The sequence below is a fragment of the Oncorhynchus tshawytscha genome, linkage group LG09, assembly GCF_018296145.1.
Source record: "Oncorhynchus tshawytscha isolate Ot180627B linkage group LG09, Otsh_v2.0, whole genome shotgun sequence".
Taxonomy (NCBI): domain Eukaryota; kingdom Metazoa; phylum Chordata; class Actinopteri; order Salmoniformes; family Salmonidae; genus Oncorhynchus; species Oncorhynchus tshawytscha.
In genome coordinates this window covers 42034061-42055232 of record NC_056437.1, presented here as the reverse complement: position 1 = coordinate 42055232, position 21172 = coordinate 42034061, and the positions used below count along the sequence as shown (strand labels likewise).

The following is a 21172-nucleotide window of genomic DNA, read 5'->3' as shown; positions in this document are numbered from 1 at the left end:
GCACAGCACAATTAGTCTGCTCTTTAAGCACTCCGGGCCTCTAAAAAAAGTAATGATATATAATGTGCTTTAAAAGCTGCGTCGTGCCCACCCCCTATGCCCCCTTATGCCACACCAACAGGAGCGTCATTAGACAACTTGGGTTTGCTTCGGAGTCTCCACAGCACCCTTTCTCGCCCACTTCCAAAGGCACTTACCATATCAAGTAGATTTTATTCATAGAATGCTGTACTACTGAAGTGGTTAGTTACTAAGTTAATTCATATGCCTGTGCTTCACACAATTTTGCGGTATTATCAATCAAATCATCATACTTTTTGAACATTTTCTTTTCAGTTTGAGATGACTGATTCCTTTAGAGGTGCTGTCTTTTAGTTCCTATATTATCACCAGGCAAGGTGTGCGATCAGATCTATTTATAACACACTGGAATTACTGCCACAGATCTCTGTGGCATCCTCTGGCCCCCATCGTCATCAACAACACAACTAAATCAGTTCAGTACGCTGCTGTACGTGTCGTTGACGAGTTTGCTGATCACGCACAGAAGTCCACACATACTTCTGCTCTTTCACTGGATGTGTCCCAAATGACACCCTATTGGCTATATTGTGGGGCGGCAGGGTAGCCTGGTGGTTAGAGCGTTGGACTAGTAACCGAAAGGTTCATGTTCAAATCCCCGAGCTGACAAGGTACAAATCTGTCGTTCTGCCCCTGAACAGGCAGTTAACCCACTGTTCCTAGGCCGTCATTGAAAATAAGAATTTGTTCTTAACTGACTTGCCTAGTTAAATAAAGGTAAAATAAAATACAATGCACTACATAGGGAAAAGGGCGCTATTTTTTGGGGGGGGGGACACAATGAGTAGGCTACAACCTGTCCTGTAAGAGGATATGCATCATACTGTGCTTAAGAAAACATGTTACAGGAACGTAATGTTGGGTTAGAGATCATCTCTAAAAGCAGCTCTGGGGGTTTCCAGGGTTTCTATTTTGCCAAGTAAGAGTGAACAGAGCTTCTGCCCCAACACTGTCCAGCCAACTGTCCCCCTTTACCCTCTCTCTCTCATTCTCACTCTCTCTCGCCTAGTGCATATACCTCCACCTAGTTGCTTTCCCTAACACTGATAATACGCTGGCAAGTAGCAACCTTCCACTTCTAGTATTCCTGCCAAATATCTCTATTTTATGGCCCCTGCTGCTCTTAGCTCTATAGAAAGCCTGCTGGGTCACTGTTGTTTGTTTATTTGTTTTTATTTGTTTGATTATGTTTCAGGTGTGAAGGACTGATATTCTACTGAAACTTGGATCATGAAAATTTTGGCGACAAATGTGCCACAAACTCAGTGAACACCAGCCTCATATAACATTGCTTATTCTAACTCTGTCAGGTGTTGAGGCTGTTGTAACAGGTCATAAGCTCCATTCATAACCCTATGTATTCTGTATGTAGGCCCATAGGCCCAGACCACTAATTCTAACCCCATGTCAGGACATTAGGTGGTTATGGCAGGTTGTAAGCCCCATTGACAGCCCTATGTTTTGGATGCAGTCATTGACTCTAACCATCATGTCAGATCTCTTTAGTTGGACTACTTTAACACCTTAAGTCAGGTCACTATGGTGTTATAAGAGGTTGTAAGCTACTCTCCAGAGTATAAAAGCATGGCGTGTGAGACTGACAGGTCACTGTGTGATGCAGAGCGCGCAGGTGTTGTCACGGTTACCGCGGTGACTCGACAGGCAGCTGGTGTTGGGCCGCATCCCAAATTACGGCACCCTATTCCCTATATAGTGAACTATTTTTGACCAGGGTCTGCACCCTATTCCCTAAGTGCTCTACTTTTGCCCAGAGCCATATGTCTTTGAGCATTAGGCAGGGGGAGGCTGGTTTTTGGAGGACAGTGTCAGTATGCAGGGAGCACGGACCAAAAAGCTCCCTGCTGCCGGCCGGGAGATCAACAATTCTCATTACAAGGTCCTCTAGCAAACATGATGGTCAGGCCTCCACCGTGATGCGTTTACACATGCGTGCACGCACACATAGTCGCAGCCATCAGCCAAAGCACACACACACACACACACACACTCTCAAAAGCTTTAATAAGCATTGACATACTCATCAACACGTAAAACACGTTAATCTGCTCACACAAGACACCCGTACACACATTTCCACACACTTGCGTGGACTGACACGTACACACGGTCTGGCACACGTGTGATTGACCTGTTATCGAACTAGTGTTAAGTTCCGCTCACCCACCTAAGATGACAGCGTTAACTCGCTGCGCTAAAGGTTAGCCTCAGTCAACAAATAATATCACACACAATATCACACAGGTTTCATCTCTTTAGTATGTCATTATCAGCACTCAAGTCATTGTTCTTGGAAGACTGCTATATATCAAATAAAAACAACTATTTCCCCAGAGACCTGAGATCTCAAGTGCTGTTCAATTAAAAGCCCCTTAAGTTGACTTATGGAAATTGTTACAGGATGTATCAGAATTGGTTAAAACTCAAATGTATGAAATATTCATAGTACCCTAAGTAGAGGTGCCCCACTTCTTGAAATCCCAAATAAAAATCCCAAATCCAGACTAAAATACTCTGCATGGTCAATCCGCTGTCTGCAGTGGCCTTAAAATCATGTCAATATGGCTATATGGAGCCCTCCGCATTGTTACAACATTTGGGAAGCGCCCAGCGATGCGGTGCAGAGCTCAATTTTGCCTCCACGAGCCTTAGAGGCTCCACAATTGTGTCAAAACGTCCGTACGGAGCCTCCCGATCGCATTCCCTGGAGCAAGCATAAATTGGCTTTTTAGCCTCAGCAGGTAGGATGTACCGTCTTTATTTGTTTCATGTGTCAATCAAAGATGGTATCATGACACAAGGCGAGACCCAGATGCAGACACAGGAGGCACATGGGTGGAGTTTAAGATGTTTAATAATCCAAAAAGGAGTCGGCAAGAGAATAGTCGTTAACAGGCAAAAGGTCAAAACCAGTTCAGAGTCCAGGAGGTACAGAGTGGCAGACAGGCTCAAGGTCAAGGCAGGCAAAATGGTCAGGCAGGTGTGTACAGAGTCCAGAAACAGGCAAGGGTCAAAACCAGGAGGACTAGAAGAAAGAGAATAACAAAGGCAGGAGTACGTGGAAAAACGCTGGTTGACTTGGAACATACAAGACGAACTGGCACAGAGAGACAGGAAACACAGGGATAAATACACTGGGGAAAACAAGCGACACCTGGAGGGCGTGGAGACAATAACAAGGACAGGTGAAACAGATCAGGGTGTGACAGATGGAACCTCCACCAAACAGCACCCCGTGACCACATTACGAACGCACCGATAGGCTAGCCACCATTTCCTATTGCAATGACACCCAACATATGATTTACTCACTGACAGCCAGTACATTATGGACACACTGACAGCCAGTACATTATGGACACACTGACAGCCAATGCACCGTGATATACACACTGACAATTAAAATATTGTGCTATATAGCTACATTTAAACTGAGAAGATCATATGCACCAAAAGTGAATATACGGTAATACATTCACTGACAAGCATAACAGCCAACCTAGCACAATAAACCCATTGACGGTGAAGTAATATACACCCCCTCGTAGTGAATGCATCATAATACACACACCCTCATAGTGAATGCATCATAATACACACACCCTCATAGTGAATGCATCATAATATACACACCCTCATAGTGAATGCATCATAATACACACACCCTCATAGTGAACGCATCATAATATACACACCCTCATTGTGAACGCATCATAATATACACACCGTCATAGTGAAGGCATCATAATATACACACCCTCATAGTGAATGCATCCTAATATACACACCCTCATAGTGAATGCATCATAATATACACACCCTCATAGTGAATGCATCATAATATACACACCGTCATAGTGAACGCATCATAATATACACACCCTCATAGTGAATGCATCATAATATACACACCCTCATAGTGAACGCATCATAATATACACACCCTCATAGTGAACGCATCATAATATACACACCCTCATAGTGAACGCATTATAATATACACACCCTGACAGCTGCCATGTCACTTAACATACATACACACAATGGCGAAGACGAGAGAGTCACTAGATGTCAGCGCTGCACAATGATTTGCCGGGATTGGGAACGGCGGAAAAAACGTCTGCGCTTGGCGTGTGCTGTAAATCACTGGGAGGCTTGTTGACAGACAGTCAGCACACAGTAATAACGTTGTGATTTTTCCCAGTCCCTATCATGTACACCATCACGCAGCTATTCATGCATGTCTGTCAGGGGAAGTCTTGCCTGTGTATCACATGGCACAGGGACATGCTATATGAAGATTATGATGCCCACCTTTAGGTTGATATACATAGTGTTATCATTCTGACCCGTTTACATTGCGATAAACCCATGGTCCCACAGTGGACTCGTCCATTGTTATCTATTAAGGCCTACACTATTCTACAATACGAATGGAGATTGATGCCATGCATACTGACTGGATGCAGACACGAGTATAGAACTCGTTCCCCAAAAATATTTTTTGGGGGAGATTTGTTGCATTCGACTTCAGAAATGTTGTGTTGTACCTAAAGCATGGCCCATCTTTGGCTTCCATGGGAATTTGCACGGCTGAGCGCAGCATGGGCTTGCCACCATTAACTGTATGACTGTGTAAAATGATTTGACTGAAGTACTGTGAAATTACATTTTGTAAATGAAACGCTGTAACAGAAATGATCTTACTGAAATGACACGGTCATAATGACGTCACTGAATTGACTGGACTGCAATGGTGTTACTGAAATGACATTACAGAAATCCTGTTACAAGTGGTGTTAATGAAATGACATACTATAAAGCCTGTTAATGAGATAATGAGGCAGAAATCTTGTTACAGAACTGACCAGACATTTATCATGTTACAGAACTGACCAGACATTTATCATGTTACAGAACTGACCAGACATTTATCATGTTACAGAACTGACCAGACATTTATCTTGTTACAGAACTGACCAGACATTTATCATGTTACAGAACTGACCAGACATGTATCATGTTACAGAACTGACCAGACATTTATCATGTTACAGAACTGACCAGACATTTATCATGTTACAGAACTGACCAGACATTTATCATGTTACAGAACTGACCAGACATTTATCATGTTACAGAACTGACCAGACATGTATCATGTTACAGAACTGACCAGACATTTATCATGTTACAGAACTGACCAGACATTTATCATGTTACAGAACTGACCAGACATTTATCATGTTACAGAACTGACCAGACATTTATCTTGTTACAGAACTGACCAGACATTTATCATGTTACAGAACTGACCAGACATTTATCTTGTTACAGAACTGACCAGACATTTATCATGTTACAGAACTGACCAGACATTTATCATGTTACAGAACTGACCAGACATTTATCTTGTTACAGAACTGACCAGACATTTATCATGTTACAGAACTGACCAGACATTTATCATGTTACAGAACTGACCAGACATTTATCATGTTACAGAACTGACCAGACATTTATCTTGTTACAGAACTGACAGGACTGAAATGTCCGTTCCTAAAAAGACTGGGTGCATTGACTAAAAGTCTAGGTCCTCCACTTCCATTTCTATGTGTATTTTTCTCATCCCCCTCTCCCATGCCCATTCTCCTCTCTCCTTCCTTGTGTGCTCCTCTTACTTGCAGGGTGAAGAGGGAACAGCTGGGCCCACACGACTGGTTGTCTATGCCCGTGCCCGCTGGCCAGACGTGGCTGGTAGTGCCTGGCCTGGAGCCCCAGACAGCCTACCAATTCAGTGTCCTTGCGCAGAACAAGTTGGGCACGGGCCCCTTCAGCGAGGTCGTCACTGTGAACACACTGGGTGGGTATTACGGTATTCACCTCTGACTTATGACCTATTGGACTGGGGAAGAGAGCCAAGCGTAAGGGACATTACCTGGCGGGCACATGACACAACTGTGTGGTGTGATTGCAAGATGCATTGAGAATGAATTGAAAGATGTGTGGTTTTGTTGTTAATAGTGATGTAGGTACTGGTGTTGGTTGCAGCAGATGTAGTAGTAATGTTTTGTGGTTTTAAAAGTTGACTAGACTTTCGAAATAACTAATACCAACAATTGCAGTTGTGGGCCACTACTACTGCATTTAAATACAGCTCTCTAACCCCTCATCTTTTTCCATCTCTATCTCTCTCTCTCGCTCTCTCGCTCTGTGTGTGTCCAGTATTTCCTATAAGTACCCCTGAACCATTGGTGCTGCTTACCCCACCGCGGTGCCTCACAGCCAATCGGACGCAGCAGGGTGTCCTGCTCATGTGGATTCCGCCGGCCAACCACACTGCTCCGATCGAGCGCTACGTCATGGAGTTCCGTCTGGGGGAGAGGTGGGACATCCTTGATGACGCCATCACCGCCGGAGAGACCGAGCTGTTAGCCAGAGACCTCATTCAGGTAACTAGCCTAATGTATATACACTGCTTCATACGGAGACCGAGCTGTTAGCCAGAGACCTCATTCAGGTAACTAGCCTAATGTATATACACTGCTTCATACGGAGACCAAGCTGTTAGCCAGAGACCTCATTCAGGTAACTAGCCTAATGTATATACACTGCTTCATACGGAGACCGAGCTGTTAGCCAGAGACCTCATTCAGGTAACTAGCCTAATGTATATACACTGCTTCATACGGAGACCGAGCTGTTAGCCAGAGACCTCATTCAGGTAACTAGCCTAATGTATATACACTGCTTCATACGGAGACCAAGCTGTTAGCCAGAGACCTCATTCAGGTAACTAGCCTAATGTATATACACTGCTTCATACGGAGACCGAGCTGCTAGCCAGAGACCTCATTCATCTAGCTTACTGTATATACATTGTTTTATGCAGAATGGCAGATGGCCAGTTATCCGCAAGGCTGGTGTGGGCGCACGCTTTGGTTCCAGCCAAGCTCATTAACACACCTTGATCCAAGACTATGGTTATGACTATGATGATTGGGGATGGGAGTCAGTTGTAGAAAGAAGTATGTTCTTCAAAGAAAACCACTATTTAACAGTATATTACAACAATAATTGTATCTTCCTTGTCAGACCCGAGTCTGTCTGATATCTCAATGAAGTCATAAAAGTTTTAGGATGCATCTCCAATGGTACCCTATTTCCTATTTGTGGTCCACTACTTTTGACCAGTGGCCCATAAGGCACTGATCAAAAGTTATGCACTATATAGGGAATAGGGTACCATTTGGGACATATCCTGAGTCTTATGTAAGCACACCATCTGGGGAGAGTTATATGTTAAAGTATAGACATTTATTTTCCCACCAACATTGAAAAAAAATCCATATTCTTTTGTTGTATGTCGGATTGCGCTCCTGGCGTGAAGTGTTTACTCTCATTCTAACCATCAGTAACAGGATACATCCCAAATTGCACCCTATTTCCTTTATAGTGCACTACTTTTGTCCAGGTCCAAAGTAGTATACTTTATACCATATCAGCACTATAAATATAATAGGGTGCCATTTGGGATGTAGACACATTCTATGCAGGTACATTATTCTAGCTTGACTCCCAACACCCACTCACACTTCTCTATCATGTTTCACATTTAGCAGTACAATTCACATTTAGCAGCACAATGTAGCACAATTCTGAAGCTGGCTTTTTACTCCAGCTATTGAGGTAATTGGACCACAAGGGACCATGTATTTGGGGCTCTGTCTCCCTCTTCTTCAGTAACATACTGTTAGATGTGACACGTTTTCATGTCCACTTTGACAGGTCCATTTCCTTGTGGTTTTCGTCCTAAAACAAACAAACTTTGGTTTCTTTTTTGTGAACAATAGTTTTTATTGACTGTAAGAAGTCTTACATGAATGACAGTATACAACTTTAAACAGATGTTCACACACAAAAGCATGTATCTATATTTTATTGCATGAAATGTATCCGCTATCATTTCCTATGATCAACAATAACATTTGAACATCAGATCGTCAGTTACTAACTATCAACGGGACTATCATTACTGCAATATTCTCTGTTTTCTGAAATTTTGCCCTTCGGACAAGATACCCTCATGGCTATCCAACTCAACAGATTCTCTATTTACCGAGCGGACAGGACATCGGATTCAGGGAACTCCAGAGGGGGAGGAGTTTGTCTCTTCATCAACAGCAAACGGTGTGCAGACTCGGAAGTCTCTACCTAATTGTTTACCCATCTTGGATTACCTGATGGTCAAATGCAGACCCTTCTACTGCCAGAGAGAGTTTTCAGCTGTTATTGTGAGTGCTGTATATATTCCACCTCAGGACAACAACAAGCTGGCACTTGACAAACTGTACGAGGCTATAAAAAAGCAGGAAACCATGCAGCAGGAGGCTGCTTTTCTTGTTGCCAGTGATTTTAATTTCTGCATCACCAAGACACACAGTGATGTAGTGCAGTTTTTTTAAATGCAATGGAGCACCATCATTTCTCAAAGTTTGTAGGCTACTGACAGATCTAGCGTATTGAATATCATTGTACAATAGGCCTATGCATGAAATGCGTCATCCAATTGCCACGTCTGCCTAATGCCCACACATATTGTCTCAAGAAAATGCTATATTTTGAATATCCTCAAACACCAAGTTAGGCATACTTAATCTCTTAAATAGGCCGTCATCACTGTCAACCGTGAATGATAATTCTTTACGTTTTACCTGTGAAAGGTCAAACTGTATTTGCAAGCCAATCATTTGATCTCAATCAGTTTCATGAGGATATGCATTTAGATCTTCTTGAATGAGAATTAAAGCAGATGGTGTTAAAAAATAAAGAATAGCCTTGTAGGCTTATTTTGTTTCAATCAAAACATGTATCCTGCCTGGTGGCGCGCGCTGAGTTTTAGCCACATGAGGTTTTTTACTATTCAGCTTCAGATAAGAAATGACTGAGGTGTATTTATTGTCCTACTAGTATATGCTATTCTTTTCAGTTCCGTTATGTAAAATACTAACTAATCATTATGTGATCTTGCAAGACAGACTTTGATTCCGCTCTGATCTAACTTTACTAAACATTTACAATTGTAAGAAGTGATCATCTTCTATTTGTAGTAATAATACAATAGTTGAACAGTTTTGAACAAATACATTTCTTCTGAAATGAAGGAAAAGCAAGAGAGTGAGAAAGAGAAAGGTTGTCATTTTTTTCAGTTTCACTGACTTAGCTAGAAAATGCAGCTAGTTTAGCCTACTCAAAACACCCTGCTCAAACAGAGGGATGCTAGGCTATGACTATCCAACACAACACTGGAACTCTTCCAATACAAGGTATGCTTTTGGTTTTACTCATTTATTTCCACCGAACCCTGCCTGTGTAAGTGCTAAACTGCTTACTGACTGTACACTGTAACATTACTGCATGATTGAAGCGAGTTTACTAACGCGAAGACAGGGAGGAAACCACATTTTATCTACCTATAGGCTGCTATAGAGTACATGTTTATTTAGTTTGTCATTCTATCGTTTTCATGAAATTTTTGTCGTAATTAAAAATAATAAATAATAAAATAATTTATCAGAATATATTTAGATGCATCACTGACATTGTCCCCACAATGAAGGTTTGCTGCTTCCCCAATCAAAAGACCCGGATTAACATGACGTGTACACTAAGCTTAAGAAGGACAGAGCTATTGCTCACATGGCTATCACAGCCAACCAAGAGGCTACGGCTGAGGACACGAACGCGTAAAATAAGTCCCGCTATGACCACTGTAGAGCCATCAAACAGGTAAAAGGACAATATCGGAAACAAGGTGGAATCCTATTACACCGGCTCTGACACCCAACTCAGAGCCGGTACTGTAGCAGAGGCTACAGTACAATAAGTACTATAAGGACTACAAGTACAATAAGAACTACAAGGAGTCCCTAGCCATGATCTGCCCAATGATATCTCTCTACCAGTCGAACTCCATGCACATTTGTTTTTATGCACACTTTGACGAAAACAACACAGAGCCCTGCTTGAGGGCCCCCGCTGATTCGGATGATCTCTCTGGGTGATCTCTTTTTCCGAGGCTGATGTGAGTAAGGGTAAATACTTGTAAAGCCGCAGGGCCAGACATTATTCCGGGGCGTGTCCTCAGGGCTTGTGCAGACCAGCTGGCAGGGGTCTTCACAGACATTTTGAGCCTCTCCTTGTCTCAATCCCCACATTTCAAAGTTACTACCATCATTCCTATTCCCAAAAACTCTAAGGCATTCTGCCATCCTAGCACTTGCATCTGTAATAATGAAGTGCTTTGAAAGGCTGGTCATGGCTAGGATTGCAGAATTATGTGAACTTTCAATAAATTCCCTGGTTTTCCTGAAATCCTGTTTGGAGGATTCTGTATTTCCTGCTTATTCCGTACTGATTCCGGGAATCTTCCAACTGGGATTTAGGGAAAACCAGGGTTTTCTTTTGAAAGTTCCCTGATTTTGCAACCCTAGTCATGGCACACATCAACTCCATCCTCCCAGACAACCCACTCCAATTTGATCCACAGATGATGCACTCAATACTGCCCTCTCCCACCTAGAAAAGAGTCATATATATGTGAGGATGCTATTTATCGACTACAGCTCAGCGTTCAACACCGTAGTGTCCTTCAAGCTCGTCACCAATCTCAGGACCATTAGACTGAACACCCCGCTCTGCAACTGGATCCTGAACTTCCTGATAGGCCAACCCCAGGTGGTACGAGTGGTCAACAACACCTGCACACCATGCTAACCCTCAACTAGGGGGCTCCCAGGGGTGTGTGCTTAGCCCCCACCTTTACTCTCTGTTCACTCACAACTGTAAGGCCGAGCACGACTCCAACTCCATCATCAAGTTTGCTGACGACACGACGGTGGTTTTCCTGATTATTGATTATATTTATTTCTACCACCATGCTGCTGTTAATTGATTATTCATTTCCATTGACATTTGTATCTATCTATTTTTCAGATACTGGTCACAAAAACTCCTGTTTACATGCATATATTACCATTAGTATATAACCATAAGCATTTATATATCACCGCTACCAGTCACTCTTCAGCCCCACTCACACCCCTTGACTTTTCCCACATTTTGTTGTGTTGAGGAGTCCGCATGCTTCCCCTCCGGAACTGTTTGTGCATACAGTACCAGTCAAAAGTTTGGACACACCTACTCATTCCAGGGTTTTTCTTTATTTTTACTATTTTCTACATTGTAGAATAATAGTAAAGACATCATAACTATGAAATAACATGTATGGAATCATGTAGTATCCACAAAAGTGTTACATCAAAATATATTTTATATTTGAGAATCTTCAAATAGCCAGCTATATATGACAGCGTTGCACACTCTTGGCATTATCTCAACCAACCTCATGAGGTAGTTACCTGGAATGCATTTAAATTAACAGGTATGCCTTGTTAAAAGTTAATTTGTGGAATTTCTTTCCTTAAATGCGTTTGAGCCAATCAGTTGTGTTGTGACAAGGTAGGGGTGGTATACAGAAGATAGTCCTATTTGGTAAAAGACCAAGTTCATATTATGGCAAGAAAATCTCAAATAAGCAAAGAGAAACAACAGTCCATCATTACATGAAGGTCAGTCAATCCGGAAAATTTCAAGAACTTTGAAAGTTTCTTCAAGCACAGTCGCAAAAACCATCCACAGGAAAGGAAGACCCAGAGTTACCTCTGCTGCAGAGGATATGTTCATTAGAGTTACCATACTCAGATTGCAGCCCAAATTAATGCTTCACAGAGCTCAAGTAACATACACATCTCAACATCAAATGTTCAGAGGAGACTAAGGGAATCAAGTCTTCATGGTCGAATTGCTGCAAAGAAACCACTTCGAAAGGACACCAATAAGAAGAAGAGACTTGCTTGGGCCAAGAAACACGAGCAATGGACATTAGACCAGTGGAATTCTGTCAATTGGTCTGATGAGTCCAAATTTGAACGTTTTGGTTCAAACCGTCATGTCTTTGTGAGACGCAGAGTAGGTGAAGGAATGATCTCCGCATGTGTGGTTCCCACCGTGAAGCATGGAGGAGGAGGTGTGATGGAGTGGGGGTGCTTTGCTGGTTACACTGTCAGTGATTTATTTAGAATTCAAGGCACACTTAACCAGCATGGCTACCACAGCATTCTACAGCACTACGCCATCGCATCTGGTTTGCGCTTAGTGGGATTATAATTTGTTTTTCAACAGGACAGTGACCCAACACACCTCCAGGCTGTGTAAGGGTGATGGAGTGCTGCATCAGATGACCTGGCCTCCACAATCACCCAACCTCAACCCAATTGAGATGGTTTGGGATGAGTTGGACCGCAGAGTGAAGGAAAAGCAGCCAACAAGTGCTCCGCATATGTGGGACCTCCTTCAAGACGGTTGGAAAAGCCTTCCGGGTAAAGCTGGTTGAGAGAATGCCAAGAGTGTGCAAAGCTGTCATCAAGGTGGCTACTTTGAAGAATATACAATATAAAATGTATTTTGATTTGTTTAACACTTTTTTTGGTTGCTACATGATTCCATACTACATGATTCCATATGTGTTATTTAATAGTTTTGATGTCCTCACTATTGTTCTACAATGTAGAAAATTGTACAAATAATGAAAAACTCTTGAATGAGTAGAGTAGACTGGTACTGTATATTATGACAAAATGTTGTGATGTTTTGGTCTTCGGCAAGGGTTTTTTCGGCTGTTCGTGCACAAAACATTTTTTCTCGAGGCAAGCCGAAGTTCGGAGCCGAAGTCCACGCCCCTTCGTCGTAGAGATTTTTCAATTAAGTGTTTGTTGTCATTCAACGATAGACAACTTGTTTTCATGCAAATAAAATATTTGAGAAATTCTGCACCAAACATCTTTGTTAGATATAAAATTGTGTGACTTAAATCTCCTCTTCAAAAACATAAATTAATGACATACTTCTTGAGTTAGCTTAGATTCATTCTGACTATTTTGAGGAAGTGTATACTGGCTACAGTGTCTCAAGATGGACAAACAGTACTATTGATGCATTTTCAAAATTTTCAAGCAAAGGTCTTTCAAGGGAGTATGCGAGTACACTCGTTCTGTTCGCCTCGCCAAACCAATTTTTTTGTCAACGATCTACACCAAATACTTGATTGTCAAAGTGGAAGAAGAAATCAAACGAGTTGAATTTTTTTATGGAAAATAAAACACATATCTTGATTAGATAAACCCCTGAGTTTGAATGTTAGAATAATATTTGGCAGTGATTACAGCTGTGAGTCTTTCTTGGTAAGTCTCTCAGTACTTTGCACACCTGGATTGTACAATATTTGCCCATCATTCTTTAAAGAATTCTTCAAGCTCTGTCAAGTTGGTTGTTGATCTTTGCTAGACAGTCGTTTTCAAGTCTTGCCATAGATTTTCAACCAATTTTAAATCAAAAGTGTGACTAGGCCACTCTGGAACATTCAATGTCCTTTTGGTAATAACTGTGTATATTTGGCCTTGCGTTTTAGGTAATTGTCCTGCTGAAAGGTGAATTTATCTTCCAGTGTCTGGTGGAAAGCAGACTGAACCTCTAGGATATTGTGCTAATCTCTGTTCTGTTTCTTTCATTTAAAAAAAACTCCTTAGTTCTTGCCGATGTCAAGCGTACTCATACCATGATGCAGCCACAACCATGCTTGAAAATATGAAGTGGTACTCAGTGATGTCTTATGTTGAATCTTCCCAGAACATAACACTTTGAATTCAGGACAAAAATTGAATTTCTTTGCCACATTATTTTGCAGTATTACTTTAGTACCTTATTGCAAACAGGATGCATGTTTTGGAATATTTTTATTCTGTACAGGCTTCCTTTTTACTCTGTAATTTAGTGCTTTTGGAAAGTATTCAGAAGCCTCCACTTTTGTTGGGTTACAGCCTTATTCTAAAATGTATTCAATCTACACACAATACCCCATAATGACAGGTGTTAATGACAGGTGACACTTATGGATACAAATAGCACCTTCGTTTCCACACAGCAATGCTGCCCATGACCACTGATGCGTGTGTGTGACTCTCTGTCTTAGGAGGCATGGTATGAGTTCCGGGTCATGGCGGTCATGGAGGAGCTGGTCAGCGAGCCCAGTAACACAGTTGGAGTATCCAGTACAGGTGAGTGAACAACACACCTCTGCATACACATACAAGTCTATGGACACGCCTTTATCACACAGCACATGTGTAAAATGAGAGAGACACAGGCATGGGATGGGGCAAGTTGCAGACTAAAATGTTGATATGGCAGACTTGTAAAGCTTTAAAACAAAACAGAGCAAATCGGAAATCATTTTAAGGGTCCATGTTTAAAAAATAAGTAAATACTTAAATATAAAAGAGTATTGCCCAATGCAGGCACACTTCTAGTCTGGTCCCAGAACTGTTTATACTGTCTTGCCAACCCTTATGTGTCAACACAGCACAAACACATCTGGGACCAGAGATTGGGACTGTAAGCAACTGTGAAGGCATCACCAGAGCAGCAAAAAAATCACAAGAGCAGCAAAAGATTCACGAGAGCTTACGTCCTAATATTGGAAGTACTTTACCGCCCCCTCCTGATGAAGTAGTTGCACTACAGCATCAGATTGTTTTAAACAATATTTGGAAAGTCATTTAAAAAATATTTAAAAATCACCTTTATTTAACCAGGTAGGCTGGTTGAGAACAAGTTCTCATTTACAACTGCGACCTGGCCAAGATAAAGCAAAGCAGTGCGATACAAACAACACAGAGTTACACATGGAATTAACAAACGTACAGTCAATAATACAATAGAAAAAGTCTATATACAGTGTGTGCAAATGAGGTAGGATAAGGGAGGTAAAGGCAATATATTGGCCATAGTGGCGAAAAATAATTACAATATAGCAATTAAACACTGGAGTGATAGATGTGCAGAAGATGAGTGTGCAAGTAGAGATGGTGATGAGGAAGTTGGATGGCCTATTTACAGATGGGCTATGTACAGGGGCAGCGATCTGTGAGCTGCTCTGACAGCTGGTGCTTAAAGTTAGAGAGGGAGATATGAGTCTCCAGCTTCAGTGATTTTTGCAGTTCGTTCCAGTCATTGGCAGCAGAGAACTGGAAGGAAAGGCAGCCGAAAGAGGAATTGGCTTTGGGGGTGACCAGTGAAATATACCTACTGGAGCGCGTGCTACAGGTGGGTGCTGCTATGGTGAAAAGTGAGCTGAGATAAGGCGGGGCTTTACCTAGCAGAGACTTATAGATGACCTGGTGCCAGTGGGTTTGACAACGAATATGAAGCGAGGGCCAGCCAACGAAAACATACAGGTCGCAGTGCTGACAAAACAGATGGCACTGTGATAGACTGCATCCAATTTGCCAAGTAGAGTGTTAGATGCAATTTTGTAAATTACATCGCCGAAGTCAAGGATCGGTAGGATAGTAAGTTTTACGAAGGTATGTTTGGCAGCATGAATGAAGGATGCTTTGTTGCGAAATAGGAAGCCGATTCTAGATTGAATTTTGGATTGGAGATGCTTAATGTGAGTCTGGAAGGAGAGTTTACAGTCTAACCAGACACCTAGGTATTTGTAGTTGTCCACACATTCTAAGTCAGAACCGTCCAGAGTAGTGATAATGGGCGGGTGGGCAGGTGCGGGCAGCGATCGGTTAAAGAACATGCATTTAGTTTTACTTGCATTTAAGAGCAGTTGGAGGCCACGGAAGGAGAGTTGTGTGGCATTGAAACTCGTCTGGAGGTTAGTTAAGACAGTGTCCAAAGAAGGGCCAGAAGTATACAGAATGGTGTAGTCTGCATAGAGGTGGATCAGGAGAATCACCAGCAGCAAGAGCGACATCATTGATGTACACATAGAAAAGAGTCGGCCCGAGGATTGAACCCTGTGGCACCCCCATAGAGACTGCCAGAGGTCCGGACAACAGGCCCTCCGATTTGACACACTGAACTCTGTCTGAGAAGTAGTTGGTGAACCAGACGAGGCAGTCATTTGAGAAATCAAGGCTGTTGAGTCTGTCGATAAGAATGTGGTGATTGACAGAGTCGAAAGCCTTGTCCAGGTCGATGAATACAGCTGCACAGTATTGTCTCTTATCGATGGCAGTTATGATATCGTTTAGGACCTTGTCTGGCTGAGGTGGCTGAGGTGCACCCATGACCAGCTCGGAAACCAGATTGCATAGCGGAGAAGGTACGGTGTTATTCGAAATGGTCGGTGATCTGTTTGCTAACTTGGCTTTCAAAGACCTTAGAAAGGCAGGGTAGGATAGATATAGGTATGTTGCAGTTGGGTCTAGAGTGTCTCCCCCTTTGAAGAGGGGGATGACCGTGGCAACTTTCCAATCTTTGGGGATCTCAGACGATACGAAAGAGAGGTTGAACAGGCTAGTAATAGGGGCTGCAACAATTTTGGCAGATACATTTAGAAAGAGAGGGTCCAGATTGTCTAGCCTGGCTGATTTGTAGGGGATTTTATAGATTTTTCCAGATTTTATAGCTCTTTCAGAACATCAGCTATCTGGATTTGGGTGAAGGAGAAGCGGGGGGGACTTGGGCAAGTTGCTGTGGGGGGTGCAGGGCTGTTGACCGGGGTAGATATAGCCAGGTGGAAAGCATGGCCAGCCGTAGAAAAATGCTCAATTCTCAATTATCACGGATTTATCGGTGGTGACAGTGTTTCCTAGCCTCAGTGCAGTGGGCAGCTGGGGGGAGGTGCTCTTATTCTCCATGGACTTTAGTGTCCCAGAACTTTTTGGAGTTGCAGGATGCAAATTTCTGTTTGAAAAAGCTAGCCTTTGCTTTCCTAACTGCCTGTGTATATTGGTTCCAAGTCATGCTGAAGGATGTTATTTCAAATACAGTGATATAGTAAAAAAAAACTACAATTCTCCCCATGATAAAATGAGGAGGGTGGGAACATATCCTCTATCGAGTCCTCTCGAGTCTGTGTTCACGAAAGGAAAGTAGATAAGGAAAGGAGATGAGGAAAGGAATTGACTCATGAGTTTTGGAATGCATTCCCTTGACTCAGTCAGGTCCTATGGGGAGCTGCATCAATCCAGCAGAGTTTCCAAATCCATTTCCATTAAGTGTGTTTGGGTGTATCGATCGCTATAAGGCCATAAATGATGAGTCGCAGAATCAGGTGAATTGGACAGCCAGTTGCTGTGGTGATTGGCAGGGGCCTGCCAGGGACACACACATGCGCAAACACAAAACACACACAGTTAGTGTGATGACTGGCAGTAGCCTGCCAGATTCGACCTGCCCTGTAGATGTCAGGCCCTCCCTTTTGTAATCAGCTACAAGCCTAGTTCAAAGGCTATGTAGAGTTACTTGAGTAATTTACACATAATGTAATGTTTTTTGCTCACAATAAATGCAGGTTTAAAGGCTAGCCTGGAAGTATTTGTTTTCAATATACCTATATAGCTATTATTGTGTGTTGATGTCAGTCACAGTATTGTTTTGAGTGAAACACCTCTGTCGTCGTCCCCCCCCATAACTCTCTCACTCGCCCCCCTCCTCTGCCTCAGACTTCTTCCCGCCCCCGGAGATGGTAGATGAGGGGGGACTGACGCGGCCGGTGGTGGCTGGCATCGTGGCCACTGTCTGTTTTCTGGCAGCCGCCGTTCTCTTCAGCACACTGGCAGCTTGCTTCGTCAACAAACAGCGCCGACGCAAGCTCAAGAGGAGGAGAGGTGAGACACATACAGTATAGACACACACAAGGATTCACAGACAGACACACATAGACATGATTTGATAGCTCTCTATCGACATCTCATTGAACTAACATTGATGGCATTGATACATTAATGATGTCTTATTCTGTGTCCCCCACCTCTTTTTCAGACCCCCCTCTCTCGATAACACACTGCAGAAAAAGCATGGAAACTCCGTAAGTAACCCAAGCCAACAATGCTTTCATTTTTTCCCCCTCCTTCGCTGCAAATGATGCAAATCAAGGCTAGGGTGCACTGCATCACAATGGAAAGCTTCTTACACACACCCATCAAATAGAGAAAGCCTATTGGAAGGACCACCAATTACTGGCCAACGATTGGCCAAATATTGATGGACAGGGGGCTGTCACTGTTTAACTAGCTATTACCCATAGTTCATCTCAGCAAAACCAATACTTGGTCTTTAACGGTCTAATTTTGAACCAACACATTCTCAATTCTAATCTGAGATAGTTATCGTGTACGGTAAAATTTCTATATATTGAAAAATAAAACTGATATTCTAACAAAATTGACCAAATTAAAAATAAATGTGGCAGACCCTGGAGAAAACATTTGTCTACCTGTTTTCTATAATGTAATTTTAATAGACTAGTAACTAGTAGAGCTGAGCTGAGCTTGTACACATGCGTGCGTATGTCACGGCCCAGAAACTTAAATCCATCGTTATTGACCTTGTTTTCCTAATTACAGTTGTTTCCCTAACTACAGTTGGATTGAAACATCAATACTCCAGGGTCACAGAAAGGTTGTCACGACCATGTTCACAAACATTGACTACCAAGTCTTTGTGTGCGACCGAAATGACACCCTATTCCCGATATAGTGCATTACTTTTAACCAGAGTCATATGGGGGCTCTGGTCAAAAGTAGTGCACTATAAAGGGAATGTGATGCCATTTGAGACATAGGCCAAGTCTTTTAGTAGCAAAACAAAACAACCCTACATGGAGACATCAATAAAAAAATCCCTCACATGAAATGCAGAACATTTGATCATTATTTGAGGGTGGCGCTTCAGATATCTGACAGAATATTGGATTGGAGAAATGTTTCTTGCTCAGTTCTCTCAGGGTCTTATTTGGCTCATGTGGCCTCATTAAAATAGCATCTTAATTAAATAAATTCTCTTTCTTACACTCATTCCTTCTCTGGGCTTTGAGGACTGAACAAGAATACACCATAGAGCTCCATTCCAATCTGTTTTGCTCCAATCTATATCTGCTTTGCTCCAATCTATATCTGTTTTGCTCCACTCACTGTTTTTACAGAGCATGTTTTGTTGATCTCCTGGTGTGACGGTACAAACATTGCAACACGATGGACAACCACATTTTAGGGGAAGATAATATTTTTTGTCTGTAAAGTTATGTTGTTTTGAGTGTCATTTGAGAGGTAAAAACATAAACAAAGGTAGGTATCCGATTTGTCACCATAGCCTGTTATTTTTCCAAAAGCTTCCACTTGATTCGTTTGTCTGTCTTTAGCCCTCGTCTAGGGGCTCCTTTTGACCCCTTTCTCACTAAAGTGCCAAGCCGGACGGTACTGTCCTGGCTTGGATGTTTTTCTTTCACATTGTCCCATCCAGCACAGTTTCAGCAACTATGGTGGATGTGTAACCAGGCAAGCCCAGTAGAGCATGGCTCGGGTTGACATGGCTCGGGTTGGCATGGCTCGGCTCAGTAGTCGTGTGAAAAGGGCAATAGGGTACGTTTTAGGAACATCAAACCAGTTTTAGGCTATTTTGTATAATCCACCCTAGATGATGTACAATGATAAATCAGACCACTAGGGAGGACACAAGAGCTAACATGGTATAGCAAATCCATATCTGAAGTCCATGGATAAAATATGACCTCCTGTGAAAGCTATGATCAGAGACCAGCTCCAGATACTGAAAGGGGTTAAATCCCTCTCTCGCTCTCTCCCTGTGTTAGAATTGGTGTAGGATTAAATTGCCCGTAGACACTGATCTTGGGTCAGTTTAGCATTTACCCCAACAATGGTTAAGATTAGGATTGGGGAAGGGGAAGTTGATGCTAGATCTGTACCAACAGGAAACTTCACACCGTAACGTAAGTATTCAGCCAGGACTATGTTCTGTTCTGTCCCCTATCTCCTCTATGCTCACTTTGTCGATGACTATAGGTTAGCGGAGGCTGTGGCTGAAAGGCTGCGGTTGAAAAGTGGCTCACTGGCAAAGTACGGCTGGTACATGTGAGTTTCTATGACAATAAGCCCCCGGGGCGAGGGTCTTGATATTTTTTTGCCTGATGAGCAGCATCGGTGGCAAAATGCGCCGCATCATGTGTACAGGTGCACATTTACCGTGTGGTGAATGTTGCGCTTACACATGGAGCTAACCCCTCCTCCTCTCCCCCTTTCCCATGATGCAGTATTAAAGGCACAACTACGGCAAGGATGATTTCGACCCGTCGCGTGTTGACTTGTCTTCTCAGTACACAAAAAATATCCATAGGATACTTTTTTCATTATTTCTCTTTTCTACCCTGATGTTGTTCTTTAATCTTTGTCGAGAATACTTTTTTTGGCACTAGCAGAAACTTGAGCTGTAAACAACTCCAATTGAAGTTTACCATGGTAAAAAAAAACATGCATGCTGTGAATGATGTTTCCTAGCTGGCTATTTTCATTTGGACCCAGGGGCTTCCCTCATGCTTCTTTCCACCTGGCTTTACTACCCATGCTTCTGTGGCAGGCACTTTACTCTGCTCAGCAGTTTACCATGGTACACTAAAACGGTTTACTTATCAATGTTATCATGGAGAGATTTTTCAACTTTTCCCCACACTTCAAAAGAACAACGGACCAAACTGCTGACTGAGTCTAATTCATTTTTATTTATTTTTTAAATCTCTTGTTCTTGAATGAATTATTATTTAATTATAACCCCTCTTTTTTTGTCTGTTTTCTTCTCCCAGTTCTAATAACTGCAACCTTTGATGACTTTTGGATATGGCTTTTGATGATTTACACACCGTGTCAAGCAGCAGCACTCTCTTGTATTGGATGATCCTATTAGTTTTGCAATATGCAGTACTCATCATCAACAACATTGCATACTTTCCAACCACTTGTCAATAAAGTGAAAGTGAAGGAGTTTGCATTGACTGACTATGGATATGCACATGAACGTTATCCTCCAAATCTCTTTTGTCACTGTTGAACCATGTAAGAGTTGAACATAGTCACAGCAAATAGAGAACAGAAGTACAAAAACATCCATGCTTAATGCATTGTTGTCAGTGTGGTATTTTTTATCC

At 42.3% G+C, this 21172-nt stretch overlaps 1 protein-coding gene across 1 annotated transcript in view; it reads left to right on the top strand.

The window, feature by feature from the left end:
- The window catches only part of LOC112257986 (protein turtle homolog B-like), a 177934-nt gene that overhangs the window by 142876 nt on the left and 13886 nt on the right, over nucleotides 1–21172 (top strand). Inside the window, exons 13-17 of the mRNA XM_024432005.2 lie at nucleotides 5787–5962; nucleotides 6325–6551; nucleotides 14189–14273; nucleotides 17679–17843; nucleotides 17998–18043. Of these exons, the coding sequence (XP_024287773.1) occupies nucleotides 5787–5962; nucleotides 6325–6551; nucleotides 14189–14273; nucleotides 17679–17843; nucleotides 17998–18043 (699 nt within the window). The remainder of the gene's footprint in view (nucleotides 1–5786; nucleotides 5963–6324; nucleotides 6552–14188; nucleotides 14274–17678; nucleotides 17844–17997; nucleotides 18044–21172) is intronic.